Source organism: Nelusetta ayraudi, unplaced genomic scaffold (genome assembly GCF_046127955.1).
Source record: "Nelusetta ayraudi isolate G7.1 ecotype Tasmania unplaced genomic scaffold, CSIRO-AGI_Nayr_v1 ptg000169l, whole genome shotgun sequence".
In the NCBI taxonomy this organism is placed as follows: Eukaryota; Metazoa; Chordata; class Actinopteri; order Tetraodontiformes; family Monacanthidae; genus Nelusetta; species Nelusetta ayraudi.
The window spans coordinates 1,104,654-1,124,827 of NW_027466219.1; the positions used below are offsets into that span (position 1 = coordinate 1,104,654).

Below are 20,174 nucleotides of genomic sequence, written 5' to 3' on the forward strand. Positions count from 1 at the left end.
AAAAAGGAGTTTGAAGCAAACTTTGGGCAAGCCGACAAAGGGAAGTGCAAATTTAGGTGTGTTTTACCAGTCAGCTTGGCAAGAGCGAGAGACGGTTGCTAGGTGACATTTGCACACTAGCAGTTAGCAACAGGCGTTACTTGGCAGACAAAGAAACCGCTCTTGAGCAAAAAGGTGGAAGAAAAGGAAACGGTGGGATCTGATCTACAAGTTTTTAATTGGCAAGTCAATCACTAATTTGGCATGCCGGCTGCAGGGGAAGTTCATAGCCGTCCCGAGTTGGCAAAACCAAATGCTAATCTGAACATTAGCGCTTCAAAAAGCTGTTTCTTCCACCCTCTTCATCAATTAAAAAAACAGATTAAGTGAAGGTTTTTGTATATTGGCATCAGGAGTGAAACATTTTGCAGAGCCGCACACCTGCAGACAGCGACGGGCGACGGGTTGTGATTCCCGCACTGTTTGCACTTTGTGGTGTGTCATTTGTTTCAGCTGCCCTGCTTGCCCTTTCAACATTCCCCGATTCCTCACTACAACCTTTGATCCAGCGGTTCATTTTTTATACAGTAGCAAAGGGGTCTCGGCTGACAGCAAATGCTAATAGAAAAAAATATTTGCCAAGATGATAAATTTGGCAAAACCTGCAGCACTGCACACACACACACACACACACCACATATGCTGCATATTCAGAAAAAAAAGATGGGAAATGTCATTTGTTATTGATTTGGCTTTTTGCAAATCTATGTGCGTGTGTGTGTGTATGTGTGTGTGTGTGTGTGTGTGTGTGTGGTCGAACACGGGGGATGAGAGAGGACGTCACACCGGTGTCCATGTCCAAAATTACTAGTTTAATGTGAGCCTGTCTGATCTTCCATGTGGCTCCATTCATTATCTTCCAGGCAGACGGCGAAGCCTCTCGTAGTGCCATTAACTGGCCAAACCGCTTCGGGACACTCTGTCACCTATGACCCCTCAGTTGGGGGTTTGGGGGAGGATATTGACTTCTACCGATATCGATATCTGACCCGCGGACCCAGGGGACCCCAACCGATTGATCCAATACGCTGTACGGTCTCTGATCTATATGGAAATCCTCCACGGTCCGAAGCCCACCACCCTACGTTCGGTCGCGCCTTGCGTGCGTGTCTGCGTGTGAGCAGCCGCATCGTATGCGGACACGCAAAGCTGACGGTGGGGGAAAACAGGCGGGAAACTGTAGCGGTCACATGTTCAGTGCAAATTGTTCATGCGACACCAGTGGTGCAACTCTGCTGACGCAGACACCCCACGAGACTCGGTGGAGTTGCAGCTGCAGAGATGCAGAGTTCAATTTACTTGAACGTGCCATTAGTTGTTTTACTATATTCTGTAATTGTACATCAGGATGCTCGTTATCACAAGCACACCGACCAAAGCCATCAAATCCACTGTTACTCTGCGGATCATTATGCAATAGAATTTTAGTCTTCCGGAATTGGTGAAACAATTATATTTCATTGATTTTTCTTAAACAGTCTTTAGGGTCTGACTGGCCTCGTGCCTCACACACTTTAATCTCAGATAACTACGTGTATTGTTTTTGTGTCAAACAAATGAATGGCGGGTTGCATGTGTTCTCATTTGACAGCATCTACAGTGGTGGTGGTGGTGGAGTGGTATGGTCGGGGGCCCTTTATCGTCAACCATGTACAATCATGCATGTTAACAGAGCAGCCGAGGGCTGATAAGTACAAAGATTCTCTACAAAACGAAAGAAAACGTGCAATGCAACGAAAAGCCATATGGGTGACGTAGCGCTGACAGTCTTAGCTAACATTAAAGTCCAGAGGCTAGCTAGCTAGCTGCCATACCCTCATTACAGTAGCGCATTTTAACATGGCATTAGCTTTGTTGTTAGCATTTGTTTTTGTGTGATAGATTGTCCTTTTTTTCACTGGTACCCTTTGTGGAAAACAAGCTAAACCAAAGAGGAAGAAGTCACCGCCACTAACCACACCACTTAATGCTGTGCACCACAACAAAAGCACACTGATGAGGGACATAGTTAAGTCAGGTTAAACTGTCTAAACTTTTTTGTTGATAGCATTGTGAGCACACCTGTATTTAATCTCATGTAAAATGGCACATTATTTGAATTAAACTGACCACTCATATTACTGCCGTGGTGAAAACAAGACTTGGCTGTGGCCTATTTTCCACTTTGGTCAGCCTGAGTGCGAATTTGTATTCCGTGACACTGAGCGTCTTCCCTGCTGCTGCTAGAACATTATTCATTGATAAGTTGCCCTCCCGCTCTTTTTGCTGTAGAGTGGCTGCACCGCCTTCAGTAGAAAACCTTTAGTTAAAGGTCAGTCCTTAAATCTTTGGACTTACCCACTCACATCTGCGGTACAAAACACGTCCATGGAGAGACACACACACACACACACACACACACACACACACACACACACACACACAGAGACAGGGACAGACGTAAACCTCAGCATGTAATGAGCACACGCACGTCCACTCCAGCATGCGGGAGTGTCAGAGAATTAGTTTGCGAGTCCTGCGTGCAGTAATTACGCAGCAGCGTCACTCTCACCCAGCAGCTTGCTTCCGCACTCTTAAACGACTTCCGCGGCTCCTCATATGAATTCTTGCGATGAAAAGTTTCCCTACCCGCGGTCCTTCTTCTCGCCATTTTTTTGCATTTGACCTTTGCGGTTTGTTCACAATTGATGCTCAATTTGCTGGCATTTAGAGTCCAAATGAGTTTTGCAGTAACCCTTGGTTGGCCGGCCACTGAGCAACTGGACCCGCTTGCTGGTAGCGGCCCCCTTTTGACATGCGCACACTGAGCATCTTTGAATCAATTTGGTTAAGGTGACGAGACCAAATTGCACCTTGAACATTGATTGAACGTTAATTGTGTTTTTCCTGTGCACGCTAAAGTTTTCAAAGGACGTTATTTGTTACAATTACCTGCCTACAACTTTTCAGAGAATAATTTTAAAGGTGACTTAGTATGCGTTTTTTCCACATCTTTGTTTTTCATCCGTGACACTCACAGAACTCCAAATGGAGCGCATTCAGCCCTTTGTTTCTGGCCTCCAGCCAAAAATACTGATTAGCTTCTTGCTTTAAAGAACTTTCCACGTGTGTCCAGATGAAGAGGATGCGTGGCTGTCAAAACATGTATTAAAAACACTTATCTGGAGTGTTGCCACTAAACTGAGGGAATTATCAGTGGTTGTTGTGACATCATAACAGGGTCATTTTCTAAAACTGTGTGTTTTAGCACATAATTACTGAAAAGTGAAGCGAAAAAAAGGAATGATAGACTTTCTCTGACAAGTCGGAGACGCAGCTTGTTTGTAAGAAAACACAGTTGAAGTGAATTTTGCATCACGCCGAACATTTAGAGTGAGTGACAGACACTGAGACACACAGGCAAACAAACACAAACCAGCAAGACATCCGTTTCTCACTGTTGGTAACAACCTCCATGCTACACAGAATTAAATAAACACTTTGTTTCATGTAATAAACACATTTCAGACTTTCACTGGGTGAAGGATAAATACCTGAGCCCCTCTTTGAGACCACTTTCAGACTCTTGGACAGCGTGATGTACAGCAGGATCAGCAGAGGGCTGGGAGGTCTCATCTTCCCCCCCGTCCTCACGACCTGCAGAGACAGAAAAGGAGGGAGGAGGGTCAGTCGCAGCAACTCCAGCTGAAGCCTGACGGGAGCAAGCGGACGAAAAGGACGGTCTTGCTACGACCACAGCGCAAGATCGAGCCGGCCATTGTACAAACGTTTGCACATCCACAGGTCGGCCACTAGGACGCTCACATCACCGTGCCATTTCCAACAGTCCCCTGGGGGGTCGTTCTTGTAATGATTTTCCCTCATGATTGCAATTGAGACGGATTATCGCGGCCGGGATGTTTTTCATGAAGAGAACGTTCCTGAAGATGCTGACGAATCAATAAAGAAATAATTACACATGTGGGGAAACACCACTTTTAACCGACCAGCCCTATTTAAAATACAGGAGACCTTGAAGGGAGTCTCACATTATCACTCTGCGCCTCGCGCCGACGCAGCAGATCTCTCAACCGCATCCCGGAGGTGTCTCCTTCTCACTCTCACCCTCCTCGTCTCCGAGCAAATGACATAAGCTAACGCTTACTAATTATCATCTAACAGCCAGCTAGCGGGGTGGAATTTGCGGGTTAGTTTGGTTATTAGCAACAATAGCCGCAGTACAGATGAATAAAGGTCCGGGTGAGGGGAGAAAACGTTGAAAGAAAAGTTCATTTAGAGGATGAAAGAAAAAAAAAAATCTCATTTGGATTCTTGCCAGGAGCTAACTAAGAACATTGGCACACGTTTCCACGGAGAAGCTACAGCTTGCAGTCGTTCATCTTAACTTAATTTAGAGAATTGAATCGGGGGTTGCTGCTCTGCCTCGCTCCAAAGCTCGGGACCACAACTCACAAATTAACCTGACTGTTGATTAGAAGAATGAACTTCCAGGAGTTTCGGGAAGAGATATGCTAGAAAAATACAGTGCACAGGATGGTAATTAGGAAGCGTTAAAGCCTTTTCGCTTCATGCTAAGCCAGAGATCCGCTAATAAGAAAATCACGGTTTTCTTTGGTGTATGGCATGAAGGAGCGTCTCGCCGAAACCGACCTTTCCTTGAAGTTCACCTGTGCACAGAGAGCAACAAAAGGTGACTAAAGGCCAAACAATCAAAGCTCTCACGCAGCCACGAGCTGCCAGTCAGGCGAGCTGGAGGGAGGAAAAACCCGAACGTGGTGCCGGTGAAGTCGAGCAGGTTCGATGATGGACTCGTCAACGTTTCTTGTCAGTTACTCTGTCAGAAAAGCAAGAACGCCGCCGCGGCCCACTGCAGATTTACCCGTGAAAGCAGAGTACTTTGTGGGGGTGAGGGGGCTGTGGGAGTGGGTTGGGGGATTGGGGGGGTGCAAGGAAGCGATGGCAGAGCACAGAGCCGGAGGGCCGAGAGGAACTCTGGATTCTGTGGCAATTCACGTGCACTCCAGATTAGCATAGCTAATGAAAGGAGCCTCTCTCAGTGTGTGTTTACACGAATCTCGCAAAGGAGGGCTCTGAAAAGGAGCCTCTCTGTCCTGCTTGATCGCGTTTTACTAGGAGACCTCGCTCGGTCCACAAACACCCCTCTGCCAGTGGCATTGTGGCGAATTCCACGGCCAGTCGTTGGATAAAGGCCTTTTTTGAAACGCTAGCCGTGAAGCCCACCTCAAAAAAAAAAAAAAAAACAGATTCCAAACCGTTTTGCTATTGCCAGTTTACAGATGCGCACGCACGGCACACGCGATCCTTGGGAAGGCAGTTTTCAAACACATACTCGACTTGAAGCACATTTGCCTTCAATACAGAGAGAGGCATTCTGCAACTATTGAAGTGGCTCTGGCGGAAATGACACGGCAGGAACGTCACCCACGGCGAAGACGTCCTTGCTCCTCTCTCTATCCTCCCCCCCCCCGGCTCTCTGCATGCCTGAAATCTAAAGACCCCCTGCCAAGGCCTGCGAAGCTGCAACTTGATGAACAAATACATTCATTTCTTTTTTTTGCTGCAACACCGGTGGTCTTGAAGTTAGAAGCGGTCAATTGCGATGAATTCTGCAGAGTACGTCTACTCTGTCAGGGATTGACGGGCAGCGGGGAGGGTTGAAGGAAGAAAGAAAGTCACGGAAAGGCTTCGGGTACAAGTTGATTTACTGAACACAAGTGAATGATTGGCAGAGTGCGATTGTGTCGCTGCAGGATGGAGCGCTGCCCCCCCGTCACAGCCCGATTCAAAAGCACAAAGCGGGCCGACGCTCCTCTTTGTCCCCAATCATGTCACGCCTTCACACGCTCAACGAGGCTCCGGGTCCTGCCAGCGATGACATCACCGACCCACCGTCTTCCCACACACGCACACACACACACACGCACACACACACACACACACAGAGGGGGCCATTGTGAGCCTCGCACGGACCCCCACGCAGGTCCGGCCACCTCACCTCCTCCTGCCTCCGCCGCCCGTCTCATTTGTGTTCAGGGACGTGAACTGTCAAAGAGGAACTATCGGCCAATAATGGAGGTCCCTAATTATGTGGGAAGTCCCTTTAGCGATGTTTGCTAACTGTGATGTGTCTCCAGGCTGTCGACTCTAATGTTGAGCTGAGAAAAGTTCATCCTTCTTTAGTTTTTGGCTGTGCCTGTCCCATTATTGTATTTTTTTCCTTTTTGTTTATCTCCTCTTTATTCTTTACTTTTCTTTCTTTTTTCCATCCTACCATCCCAATGTTTTGTGAGGGTTTTTTTTTTTTTTTTTTTGTTAATTTGTTACATCTATGTTGTTGTTGTAGCTTTTTGGGCACTCACACAAACATCACCGCTGTTTTCAGTCAGTGTCGTATGTTCTATGTCTTTACCTGTATGTAAAAGATAATAATAATGATGATAATAAAAAAAAGAGTCAGTGCCAAAATAGGTTAAGTGAATCCTCCTGCTCTGACATCATAAAGGGCGCCGATACCTTTCCCAGGTTGGTGACAACATTCCCAACTAGTTTTTGCAGGAAGCTGTAAACAGAAGGCTAAATGTGCTGTTTTATTCCAATGTGTAATTTTTTTTGGACAACTCATTGTGTGTCAATGTGTCAGAATTTGTTCCAAGAAAGAATATTCTTAAGATCCGGCAAATACGTGGCCTTTAAAAAACACGGGTCCGACCCCTTGGCAACCTAAATTCCTTCCTTCCTGTAACAGACGTGGCAAACGTATTGTCAACCTGCATTACTCCTCCCCGCAGCCTTTTCTCATTATCTTGTGGGCTCAGACTGGAGCATTAGCCGACTCCTAATAGCCACTTCCAAGGCTCATTCCCCCACGAGTCCAAACAGCTTGCAAACCAAAAAACGGTCTGGCGGTTTTTATGAACAATGAAAGAAAGAAAGAAAGAAAGAAAGACAGAAAAAAGGGAAGGAAGAAAGAAACCTGCAGGTATCCTAAGTCCTTTTCAACATTTAAGGGAAAACGTGCGAGCAGAGGCTAAGGATGCCGGGCTGCAGCAATTTTAATGATGTACCAAAAACTGAAGAGATTTAAAGACAAAAAACAAAAAAAACAAACGATGACGCTGAGGTCGCTCGTAGATTTTTCTCATAATTTTGGCGCGGCTCAAAACAGAAAAAAAATCCCCTCTGAGGCGTCGGTAGCAGGTGTGTTTTAGGAGGCACAGGGAGGGAGGGAGAGGGAGGGCATGGCGTGATGTGCACACTTCACTGATGCATGAAGCTCGCTCGCAGTGGCACACATGCCGCTTGCCTGCTGCTTTTCACCAGAAAATGAGGGGCACGGCCCTGCACCGCCCGCCACCCGGCCCTGACAAGGCAGCGGGGCGGATTTATAGTCCGCCGCCACCTTTATGAGACTTTATCTCCCAGGGTGGCCGTATCTCCCCCCCTACATCTTGACTTAATGTTTTCCGAATGCACTTATCACCTCGCGCTGTTTGTTGCTTAGCACATCCTTCCCGCGGAGCGCGTACACTTTGTGTGCCCCCTTCCTAAAGAAAAAAAAAAGAAGAAAAAAACCTAACAAGACAAACCAATTACAAAAGGCAAGAGGGGGGAGGGGGGCTGGGTTACCGCTGCAGCAGCGAGAGCGGAATGCGCTCGGGCCATTTTAAGACGCGGAGGGGAAACTGTCGCCATCTTGGCACAGCAAGCTGTGGATGATTGATCATGTGATTTAGGGATTTAATCCAATTTGAAGGCTGCCTGCCTCGGAGGTCTTGGGTGGAGGTGCACGTCTTCATTGCTTTCTCCAAACGGGGCTCCGGGCCCCCCCCAGGCGGACGGCGGATGCAGATGGTGTAAATTTACAGGGGAGAGGGGTGGAGGGGGAGGGGGAGGGGGGGGGACACCTGAAACTCTTTGAAATTGCTGCGATGCTGTAGAAGTTGATTCAAGCGGGGTTTTCGTTACAGGTTTGCTGAGAACGAGAGATGTTTTTTGGGAAAGTCGAGAAAGCACAATTGCAAAATGCCCGAAATTTCACAAAGTGATGGAAGGCAGCAGAAAACCGTTTTTTTTTCTTTGTGGTTTGTCTCGATTTTGGCAGTTTCCGCTGCCATAAGACTGTCAGCACTTTTTACAGAGGATTCTTTTCTCCTATAGCTACCACTTTTCCATTAATCCACAATATTTGCACGTCTCTTGGAATATCCTACCCCTCGTTTCTGCTTCACGTACCGCTACATTGCTCTGCTGTTTCAAAATAAAAAATAAATTCAAACTCCTCCTGGTTTTCACACCATGTCAAGGTGATGTATATAGATCACATATACATACTACTATATACTATAGATGATAAACAAGTCTTGCATTGCAGGTTGGCATCAAAAGCCAATTCATATTCATTAGAAATACCACTTTTTAATCCAAAGCACCCGTTTTGTGATAAGTGGGTGGCAGACATTTCATCAGACATTTTTCTATTCGAACTTTCAGCCCAATTTCAAGGTCAGTGGAAATGCCCCCACCGCCAGATTATATATCAAATACCACTTCAGCACTGATAACTCAAGCATGAATTATGGCTAAAGCAATTCAGTACGAGCTTCTTGAAGGCCTGTTCTTGAATAGGAATCGCGGATCCTTTGTTTTCGCTGGCGTTCAGCCACTTTGAGGTCACCTGCCGAGCCGAGCCCCTTCAAGTTCGCAGCTGTATACCCGAGGAGCGAACGTTTCTCACAACGTGCACACGCGCGCCCAACAGGGTGAGTTGTGGTCTTTTGATCAATATTGCATGAGCAATAACTGCTGAATATTCAACGTGAATCCAACAAGTGTGGGGGGAAAAAAAAACAACCTTTAAGCTGCATTCAGATGGTTGAGGTTGACGCCATGAGATGCGATATACGTACAACCTCCCTCTGTTTCATAAAAAAAAAACCTCCATTATTTATGCGAGCTGCCACCGCCTGTTACTGTAAAGAAGCACCTTTGAAGTTGCGTCGGGAGAGAGGCGCCGCCGAGCGACTGCTGCTGCTGGTTCGACGCCGGAGTCGAGCGCGGCTCTTGGAGGCGCGCTGGCGTGCCGACGCTCTCCGCTTTATCCATGTATGTATGCGGCTTGAAACAAAAGGTGACACGGATTACGCACAGCAGCTGGTGGCCAAAAAACAAAACAAAAAAAACCAAAACAAAACGGTTGTGTGAGCAAGCCAGCTAGTGTACGCGCGCACACACACAGGCGCACTTTTGTCTAGCGAATGAGTCACAGGCGTCCCTGTGTGTCACTGTGTCAAACACGTTCACGCTACGAGTGCAAGTCAGCGGCGTCGCGGGCTGCAGCTGCAACCGTTTACTTCTGGCAGTGAAAAAAAAATCTGAACACACAAACACACACACACAAACACACACACACACACACACACACACACACACACACACACACACACACACACACACAAAAACCCATCTTGCCCGCGGATTGCAATCGGACAAGGTGCTTGACCGCGCGAATGTTCAGGTGCGAAAACGCTCGACACAAACAAAAGCTCCGTGGTCAGCAGGTGACACTTTGGACGGGGCAAACGTGGGTGTGAATGTGCAAAACGCGCCTCGCCATCGCGTGCAACAAAGACAGATGAATAATATAAAAGGGGGGAAAGCAGCCAACCCTCCAGCAGGTGGCTGGAAACCGCACGAAACGAAGAGGGAAAATAAAATGAAACCAGGGACTTTCACCGACTCGCAGAAGGAGAAGAGGTGGATGTGATGTAGCTGAGTGGGAAGGAGTGGATGGTGTCAGCACAGGCTTTGAGGTTGCCTCCGTCTACTTCCTGGTGACGTCGTTTCCCACTGACTATGCACACCGATGTGGATGCTAAATGCAATAATATAGGATTAAAATGAACGACTATTTTCCTTACGAGGGAAATGGTCGCTCATTTCAGTATTGTATTCGTGTGTAGGAAAGGAATGCAATACTGATAAATTATAAACATGAAGATAAAAAAAAAAACAGTTATTCAAACACAAAAAAAATTAATTTCCTCCCTTGTCTATTTTTGTCTGTAATAAAACAGAATCCACTCATCATAACATAAATCAAATCAAATTGTATTTGCAAAGACTATGCGAGGAGCCTGGGCAGCATCAACGTACAAACAATTGTAAAAACATTTTGGGGTCGTGCCGAGAACGCAGGAGCAGAGTGACTGGAGTTTTTTGAAAAAACGCCTTCCACTTCCACAGTACTGCATCTCAGAAGAAGAAGAAGAAGAAGACAGTCGTGTTGACATTTCAGGTATCTACTTATTGTGACTCATAATCTCACCCTGCCGTCACCCTCAGGAAAATATTCTGGCTCGGCCACTGTGAGAACGAACATTCACACGTGGTGTAAATGCTACCTGCTTGTGTAGCCGGTCTTGCTGCGGCACTGCCTCTGCTTCAACCTCTGCGTTGTGTCTTAGGTGTGAAGAACGATACGTGGGCAACCGCCGCGCTGCTTTCTAACTGGACTTATTTTCTGGAAAACAGAAAATAAATAAACTCGCTACAGCAGCTCGCTTCCTTTCCTTTCCCCGCAACACACACCTCTCCTCTCCAGGGCGAGAGCCGAGTCTGCGTTTTAACATTTTCAAAAGTTAATCCGAACCAAAAGGATCTTACATACCTGTAACACAGAAAAAAATAAAATAAACTCGCTACAGTTCGCTTCATTTTCCATCTACGCAACGAACACACTGTAGCCGCGACCCTTCCAGCGAACTAAACCTGTTTTACTTGCACACAAAAAAAGAACACACCCGCTACAGTGAGCGGAATATCAACGAAATATAACACACGTTACCCATACAAAGTGCTAAGTGTTAACATTTTTTTCTCCCACATTTTTACGAACTCAATAGGAGCACTGTGGCAGTTTACCTCTCCTCTCCGGGGCTGGAGCCGAGAGAGGAAAATACCGCGGAAACAATGGGAAGTGACGTCGCTACAGTGTCAAGGGTCAACGAAACAAATTAATGTTAACAAAATAAAAGCTCCCTAAAATAACGAAGAAACGGTATTTGCTCATAAAAACTAACAGCAAAATGTAAATAAACGTAAAAACTGATTTTGAGTGAAATAAAAACAGTTGGTAGACGCACTTGATGGACACATCTGTTACACTTGCAATCGACTATCTCGGACACACATTTCTAATGGCGGCTGCGATGCCCGGTGCACTTCCAGGAGGATTCCACACTACGGGAGGCTTGGTTTTGGCTCCGCTGCTCTGCTGCTCCGCTGCTGGGTCACGGGGCCAATCCCCCATTTCCTTGGAGCGTTAAAGTGAACCACTTCCTCAAAAATAAAAGGGAAACGGCGAGGCAGGACGGGGCGAGCGCTCGGCGTAACTCGTTTGACTGCTTTTGAACCGAGCGGCGCCGCTCCGCTTAATCTCCGGAGTGTTGCCATCGGTGGTCGGAGTTAACGAGCGAGGTGCTGCCGAGCTGTGGCCCTGCCTCGGTCCCAACATGCGCCAGCTCAACTGAGTGTGATTAATTACCCCTTGCGTCCAATCCCCGGAATGACCGGGCAACGCGGATATACCGCACGTGCATCCAATTCGGCCATATAATATCCAACACTGTCAGGGTAATTAATTGGGGTTGGGTGGCGTCAGCGCTTCGAGGCAAATTAGAGGCGTTTGGAACCGATTGCTCAAGAGCCGAGCCGAGCTGAGCCGAGCCGAGCAGCGGGTTGCTCTGCGGTTCCGAGGGTCGGCCACATTCCTCCGGCCACAAAAGCGTTTTTACTCCACTAGGTTGTTGATTACTTTCAGCCGTATCCACAGCCCCCACCCACCCACCCGGGCCCATTGTCAGCTGTCCAAGGATGACTGGCTGCAGAGACACACTCATGCTTTCAGTCAATACTGCCTTTGATGGAGAGCAGGGGCCGAAGCTTTTTCCCCACCCATTTAGTGCTGACACGCACCGCCTGAAAACCACCGCCGAGCACCAGCACGGGGCCCACTGTTGTTCCTTTATTCCTTTTATGTGGGATTCTTTATCAAAAACTACACAAATTTGAAAGGCCCAGTGCGGATCATTGAGAGGAATCTTTTTTTTTTGGCATCGGGTGGCTTCACATGTGTGTTTTGGGTTTTAAGAAGCCGGAAGGATCGGTTAAACATGGAGCCGCTGTGTTGCCATTCACTAATGCTAAGCTTTTATATCAACATTGCCAGTCAATCTCCTTTTAAGGAAGCAGCCACGTTGTGCCACTATTTTACTACAGTTGCCCAGAACATTGATCTGCTTTGGTTTTTGTGACTCCCCCAAGCCCCCGCCGGTGTCACAGCTGGTGCCAAGTGGGGCGTCAGAAAATAAGGAAGAGTGTCAGTATCACCTTTCAGCTGCGGTGAGAGGACAATTTACAGAGTGATGTGCCATCTACCGCTGGACGGGTCCAAGTCTGCACTTAACATCTGACAGCTTTGACAAGGGTGACAACAAGGCTGTGGATATAATGCGATGTCGTATTAACATATAGCTATTTATTTATTTGCATCATGTTTCAATGCCGTGGGAAATCCCACACAAGGGCCTCTAAAATAACCCTGCTGCATTTCATTCTGCCTGTTGATGATGAAAGTGACGCACAATTTTCCACCACTGTGCCGGTAATGTAAAAGCAGACCTCTTTAGATACTGTAGCGCTCCGCTCCGCATAGCCCCACTTGTCGTGCTCTTACAGTGCAGCGAAAATGAAAAGGCTAATGACGCATTCAGAGTTTTGCTTAAGAATCCATAATGTACCGGTGCAGGTCACATGATCTGGGCTACCTCTGTACAAATCTCTCGTGTGGTGAATAGAAAGGATTTCTAGCTTGATGTGAGGCTGATGTTTCTTTTTCAAACATGCAAAATAACGTGGATGAAATAAGCAAAACAAAAAGAAAAATATAATATATATATATATATATATATATATATATATATATATATATATATATATATATATATACATATATATACATATATATATATATATGTATATAAAGAAACAATTTTAAAAATTAAACAAGACAAAAATGATTTCGTACAACTAATTAAGCTTCATTATGTATAGATTTACGCGTTGATCAACATATTGACTTGAAATTTTTGATCACACGAGTTTGAACAGAGCACAGTGGCAATACTTTCCTTGCGCATTTAAATTACTGCAGACCAGTTTTTCAGTCTTTTCTCTTTTGTAGGTTCCCTTTTTTATTGAAGTGTCTGAAACACAGTGGATTCTACCGTCTGTGTGCGATGACTCAGCTCACCGACTGTTTTCATCCTCCGGTGGCATCGTTGAATAATCAACAACCTCAGATTTCCCAAACTGCGTCCTCTCGGCGGCTTAAATGGGTCAAAATACTTTCAAAAGGTTATTGATTGCTTTGCATGGATTTTTATTTGAGCAAAGAATGAAATGCCATTCGCTGGCCTAATTATAGTTTGATATTTGCAGCTGCCGTTAGAGGCCACGCGAGTGCAGCGGCTAATGCCAGAGTAGTTTCATGAAAGTGCGTCTGCCGCTTTTCTGCCAAAGTGACAATGGTGCGCGGCGGCTGTTGTGTGCGGCAGTTACGGTTCGGCATGTTTGCGCTCAAACAAAACACCAGGCTCAGGTCGACCCGCTGTTTATGTGTCCGTTGGGCACACCCTGCCATTTCGGTGCATGAAACTGCTTTTAGTTTGGTGCAACCGCAAAGTGAGACGCACTTGGGAAGTGACTACAATTTGGTAGATTTTCTGTACTCGGGTTGTTGTTGTTGTTTTTGTTGCTGTTTCGGATGGACACACCGGGGTTGTTTTCTCAAAACGGTTCGATCCTGAAAAAAAAAAGAAGCTAAGTTTGCTTTTCGCACCTCTGTTGTCTGCCACACGCACACACACACACACACACACACACACACACACACACACACACACACACACACACACACACACACACACACACACACGCACAGTATACAGAGAGGAGCTCATCCCTCTGGGGAGAATCAGCATTGCCTGTATTAAATACAAAAAAATTTTGCTCTAAGTTGCGGACTGTGCAAGAAAGTATGGCTGTGGGAAAAGCGGTGTGCAATATATATGCATAGATAAATATATATATAAAATGTAGAAAAAGACTATACATTTGCCGCACTCTTGCCTGCAGCTGTGAAATGTGCTGGATGTGCCTACATTAGTGTTGTGTGGAGCGGCACTGCGGCCCATCCTCTCAGGCCGACAGCGTTTTCCTGAAACAAAGCTCCCCGAAGACGAGAAGTGCTGGCCTGAGCGCTTTTTCAGTCCGGAATGTGCCTTCGCGCCGCCGCATCCGTGACAGAGTCTACCCTATTGTCTAAAGGAGCCATCGCGGTGGCAATGGAGCCTAAATGAGGCCAATAATGCTCCCCTGCTCCGGTCCCTAGAGACCTGCCTGTTTAAAAATCGATTCTCTGGTTGACTAGGGACCGACGGGCACGGAGAGCAGAACCAAGGGACGGAGAACGCAAGAGATGGAGGGAGGGTTGAGGAGAGGTTCCGAGATACAACGAGAGGCTGGTGCAGTTTCAGCGACTTATGCTGACAAAAGCTTCTTCTCACCCTTGAGAAGGTAGAACGTTGCACATAAGCCATGCGGTAAAATCAGTTTGTTCTGGTCTGTTTTGGTGTCTACTGCAAAAGCTTTTTGAACTGAAGCTGAGATCAGCACTGCATTTGTATAAAAGGCCTCTGTCTATTGTGTTTCTTTTGAGGTTAAACTTTGATTATGAGCGTATCGCGTCTATATGGTATGACAATGATGTGGGTCTATTCTTGGCTAAACACTATAGTGTCTGAACTGGAAACCACATGGTTTCATTTGGGGGGAAAAGGTCCTGCATTTTGGAAAAGAAGATACATAAGATGTCCTGCACCAGTTTTTGATCCCTTCTCTTGAGGACATTACGTTGAAGTAAGGCGCCACAGTTGACTGATAAAAGCTTGCTGTTAAATCAACAAAAACAAAGCAGAGTTGACTTCCCGAGGCACCATTTCTAAAAATACAAAAAAAAAAAAAAACGAGCTCACTCGGTTCGGCCCGGAAGACGAAACACATCAGCCGTCTCAAACACAAAGCAAAGCAACTTACCAGGGCGAGAGTAAAAGCGTCACAGATGCACACCGAGGTGGAAAAGTGTCTTCTCTCAGCCTGCTGCTCACAAAAAAAGTGCCAAAAATGCTGTCACTTTTGGTGGAGAAAGATATATGGGCCTCATCTCCAACTGGGCCAATGAGAACAAGTGGTGGGTGGTGCAGAACAATAGCCAATCCTTAGGACCGCCCACTTCCCTAAAACAAAGCAAAACTGATAAGATCATATTGAGCGGATGCTATCTCAAGGAGCGAATCGAGGTAACGGAGTATGTTTTATTTAACATGTGCTCGCCTCTTTATCTGCACCTCGGCAACACGTCCACGGAGCTCGTGCACGCGTGAATGACCTTCAGCCATCTCCAGCGTCTCCAGCACGCATAGCTGGACTCCAAACCCAATCGTTAAAAGGCTCCGTGTTGTGCAAAATTTGCCGCACCGATGTTTTCCAGCACCAATTTGTGACTGTCAACTAACCTTGTGGAATTCTTTTTACAAAAAATTCATCAGCCCTTTACCTTTGCCATGGATAGCGACACCCATTTTTGTATATTGTCTTATTCCAAACATCCAAAAAAGCCTCAGTTTTAGCAGGAAGCTATTTTTTTATTTACTAAAAAAAATAAATATCTGGAAAACAGGTAAAATAGGTCCTTTGAATCTTCCAGACAATAGACAATAAATCTACATCCAGGCACAAAGAATTAATTGAAACAACAAAGAACCACCCCCCCCCCACCTCCCCGACACACACACACACACACACACACAACCGCATATAAGCGCACACTTATTCAAAGTCACAATACAGCGATTAATTTCCACTGTTAAACCAACATGCTGAATCCAGTATAAGAAAAATTTTCCCCGATGATTCAGAGCCAAAACTGACCTGACTTGACGCGAGGTGCTTCTTGCACCTGTTTGGCCGGTCCTTGAGCCAATAAACAGACACGCTAGAAGAGGTTGTTGTCGCCGCTGCCGCCGCTGCTGCTGCCACTGCCGCCCTCATAATGTCAAACTTCCGCTGGCCGGATGGAGCCACACGGTGAGCCAAACATGTCAGAGTGAATGTTCTCCCCGGTCTCACAGCAGCGACACGAGATTGCAATTTCGCAACACCGGCGGTTCAGGCAGGAGGATGGCGGAGGCCCGATCGTTTCGGGGTCATTAAATGTTAATAAATCAACGCGCTAATAAGGCCGCTGCTCCGTAAAAAAAAAGGCGGCCGGATTATGTTTGCGTTTAACCTCCGACGCACCGCGATGGATCACCATCGTTACGCGTCGAGCCGAGATGAGATGAGGGAAGCGGATTTTGCTGCGCCAATTTCAACAGAATTGGCTTCTGGAAGTTTTTCGGAGAGTCATTCTGTAAATGCGAAGAAACGAAAAAGAAAAAAAAACCCTTGAATGCCCTCGCACACCCTCGGTATCATCGATTGTTATCCAGCTATTGCGGCTGTATCTCCTGTACGGCGCAGCAGCTGCTGAGGGTCTCAGTGAAGGGAAAAGGGCCCTGAGGGGAGCAGTCCAGTTATCTCTGATGGAACCTTATTACAGGACCTATGTGAGCAGGAGAATGGCTGTACGGCTCTAAATCTGTGCGCGCCCGTGTGTGTGTGTGTGTGTGTGTGTGTGTGTGTGTTCCTGCTGTGCCGTTAACCAACGTTCCTGTCAGAGGTTTCTGTAGGGAAGGCTTCGTCAAAAAGCTCTCCTGGCCAAGTGAACAGCCACGGCTCTTCGCAGACCGTGTGCTCAGCATCTTTTCAACGCAGCATATTATAATGAGGGCGGCCCGGCGCTGCCACATTTCCTGTCACACGACGCGACAAAACACAGAGCCGGAAATAATCAGGCATTCCGAGTGAGGGTGGCTGACAGTCTCTCTCTCTCTCTCTCTCTCTCTCTCTCTCTCTCTCTCTCTCTCCCTCTCTCCCCCGTCTCTCTCTCGCTCTCTTTCTCTACAGTTTTTCGACACCCTGGCGATGGCTCTGGTCAGGCTGACCGGTGCTGGTGTGCGCATGAAGAATGGGGGAGGAAAAGGAAGGAGGAGGCGGGGGAGGAGAGCGGCATGGATGGCGAGGGCTGTTGGCCCAGGAGGACCAGTGCCAGATTACTGCTGGAGCCAAGAACAAAAGTGTGTGTGTGTGTGTGTGTGTGTGTGTGTGTGTGTGTGTGTGTGTGTGTGTGTGTGTGTGTGTGTGTGTGCTCACAAGAGCATATGCAGGATGAACAGTTACACAGAAGTCGCCGACCTTCGCCAAACGCACTGCAATGTCACAGCTCCGGCAGACTGACAGACGGACGCTGTGTCACACGGTTGCGGCAACAGCGAGCTGGGTGGAAGTTCACGCCACTACAATTTCTTTTTTAAAGACAAATATGAACTTGGGGCTTGTAGGGGTGGGTAGATGGACTTTAGTCAACGCCAACTGAACTTTAAGCATTATGCTCCGTGCAAACCAAGTGCTGTAGGTGACTGAGCGGCAGGGCCTGGATGTTGTCCTCCAGTCTTAATCCGTCCATCTCCATCTTCTCTCTACTTGTCGAGCGGGTGGGGGAAAATTCTTCGACATCTGCATGAGTGAGCGCAGAATGACGGGCCGATGCTAATCAGCGTCGATCACACTTCTCTCTGCTCTTTTTCCACTGCAGATGACCAAAAAAAAAAATCCTTCACTTTTTGCTCTGAAGACCTTTGAAATCATCGCACGCCCACGGTGTCACCGAGACTTTTGTGACCATAATAAATTACATTTTTTTAATCACATTTCTGAGGATGCTTCAAGAAATTATCCAGATAAGATAAGATGAGGTATATGAGCTGCTTCATGAACATTAAGTGTATAAAATTACAACATTTGTCACCTCAATGCTACAACTCCAACACTCACTGATTTCCAAATTGTATTAAAACAAATTCAAAACTAGAAATGACTATAAAATAGTTTCCTCTCTCCAGAATTTCATATTTAATTCCGCAACAACACGATGCTTCCCTGGCCGGTGTGAACTCCTGCACAAGTGTTAATTGGCTCCAGGCTGTTGGCTGAGACGCAGCGACCTCTCATTACTGACCAATGGCAATAATGGTCACACGTGAGCCCACATCGGTGATGGACTGCAGTATTCGGACGCTGGTTGCTACAAATCACAGATGGCTGCATGTGATTAAAAAAAACAAAAAAAAAGCAGCCTCCCTTCCTTAATTGCCTCTTGTGATTTTTGTCTCTTAAATTTCTCATGAACCGTGGCCTCTTTTTGTGCGTCTTTGCCGAGTCCATCTGTGTGGATCTCAGAGACAAGTCGATAAGTTAAGCGAGAGACATTTTGATAACACTGTTCTCCCCGCCACTCCGGCTCTTTCTTTCGTGGCCCGGTCTGCAGGGAGATCACGGCTTTCTGAACAAATTTGATTTTCAAAATTCTGACAACCGTCTTACAAGTTAGTGTCAGCTCAGAGGTTTTCAACTGCTGCCTCCCAGGGACGAGAAAACACGATTTCAAATTTTCAATCAAGTGCATCTCCTTGATAAAATCATACCGCTAAATGAGATTTTTTCATTGTCTTCCATCCTGTAAGACAAGTTGATTTGCCGAGACGAATCCTGTGTTTGCGTGGCTGTCGAGAGGAAAGAGGCCACACTTCTCTGTTTATTTCAGTGTTCGGAGCTTCTCGCGTCGCCTCTTACTTGTTCACCCACGGGACCGCCTCAGAGCCGATGCCAAGTGACAGCTGTGAGGACAACTCCATTGCGGCTCATGTGGCCTACCAGCCGTGCGAGGGGAAAAGCCCACGTCGGCAGTTTGTTACAAAACCAGACAGTTCCGCGCACAAAAACGACAAAGCCCAGACTGTATTTCCTCTTGATGAAACTAACCGTCTCCGGGAACGTCCGAATCTCGGCATCCCATCATGACAAGGTGGGACAGAGATGCGGGCAGCTGACTGTGGTAAGATGGTTTTCCTGATCTCGGCTGCCTCCATCTAGTCAACCAATCTCACTATTAAGAGTCGGAACGACAACAGCGGCACTAAAAACAAAACCAACAGCTCCAAGCTGCCTTTACATGCCACAGTGGAAGATGAGAAGAGAAGGCAAAAGGATTTTCTCAGTGGAAAACACGTTTATTTGTTCTTGTTTTTTTGCTTTTCCTCCAAAGTTTAGCTCGATACTGCGGTGCACTGCAGATCCCCAGGGGGCGCTGATGTGCAGCTAAACCCCTCGTGCCAATAGGAAGCTTCGAGCTGTAGCCGCTCGACTAAACCGACAGTAGGGAAGGGGGAAAAAATCAAACTGATCGGCTTATATGTGACAGACATTTCACCCAATCAGTTCTCTTTGAATGCTCCTGGCAGCCGTTACTTCTCCATCAGATCCAGAACTACCAGATTTCACCGCTTCCTTCTCAGTGTGATGAGCTCCCTCTCTCTCTCTCTCTCTCTCTCTCTCTTTCAATAAGCAAGTCCCAGCGCAGCGCCACACTCTCTACCTTTAAACACTATGACATTTTATTTTCTATAAATATGTATTCAATTCAGTTTAATGTTTCCTGTGGGCTTTTTTTTTTACTTGCCAGACGCACAAGATAAAACCAAAGGGGGGTAGAAAATCAATCGATTGAAAAAGACTCAATCGTGTTCTCTTTGGTAGTGACCAGAATGGATAGGATCGGGAGTGAGTACATCAGAGAGAACGTGCACATTAGATGTTCTGGAGATAGAGAGGAGGCCGGGACTGAGGTCTTTGGCCAGAGGAGACACAATGAATACATGAGAAGCAGGATGCTGAGGTTGGAAGTGACAAGCAAGGAGATCTAGAGGAAGCCCAGGGAGGAGATTTATGGATGTAGTTAAAGAGGACATGGAGTTAATTGGTGTGAGAGAAGGGGGTGAGATGGAGGCAGATGATTGGCTGTGGCCACCTCTGAAGGAAACAAGCCAAAAGAGAAGAAG

At 46.7% G+C, this 20,174-nt stretch overlaps 1 protein-coding gene across 1 annotated transcript in view; it reads right to left on the reverse strand.

Moving 5' to 3' along the window:
* The window catches only part of il1rapl1a (interleukin 1 receptor accessory protein-like 1a), a 151,916-nt gene that overhangs the window by 123,043 nt on the left and 8,699 nt on the right, over positions 1-20,174 (reverse strand). The window contains exon 2 of the mRNA XM_076014565.1: positions 3,573-3,675. Coding sequence (XP_075870680.1) covers positions 3,573-3,654 — 82 coding nt within the window. The 5' untranslated portion in view covers positions 3,655-3,675. The remainder of the gene's footprint in view (positions 1-3,572; positions 3,676-20,174) is intronic.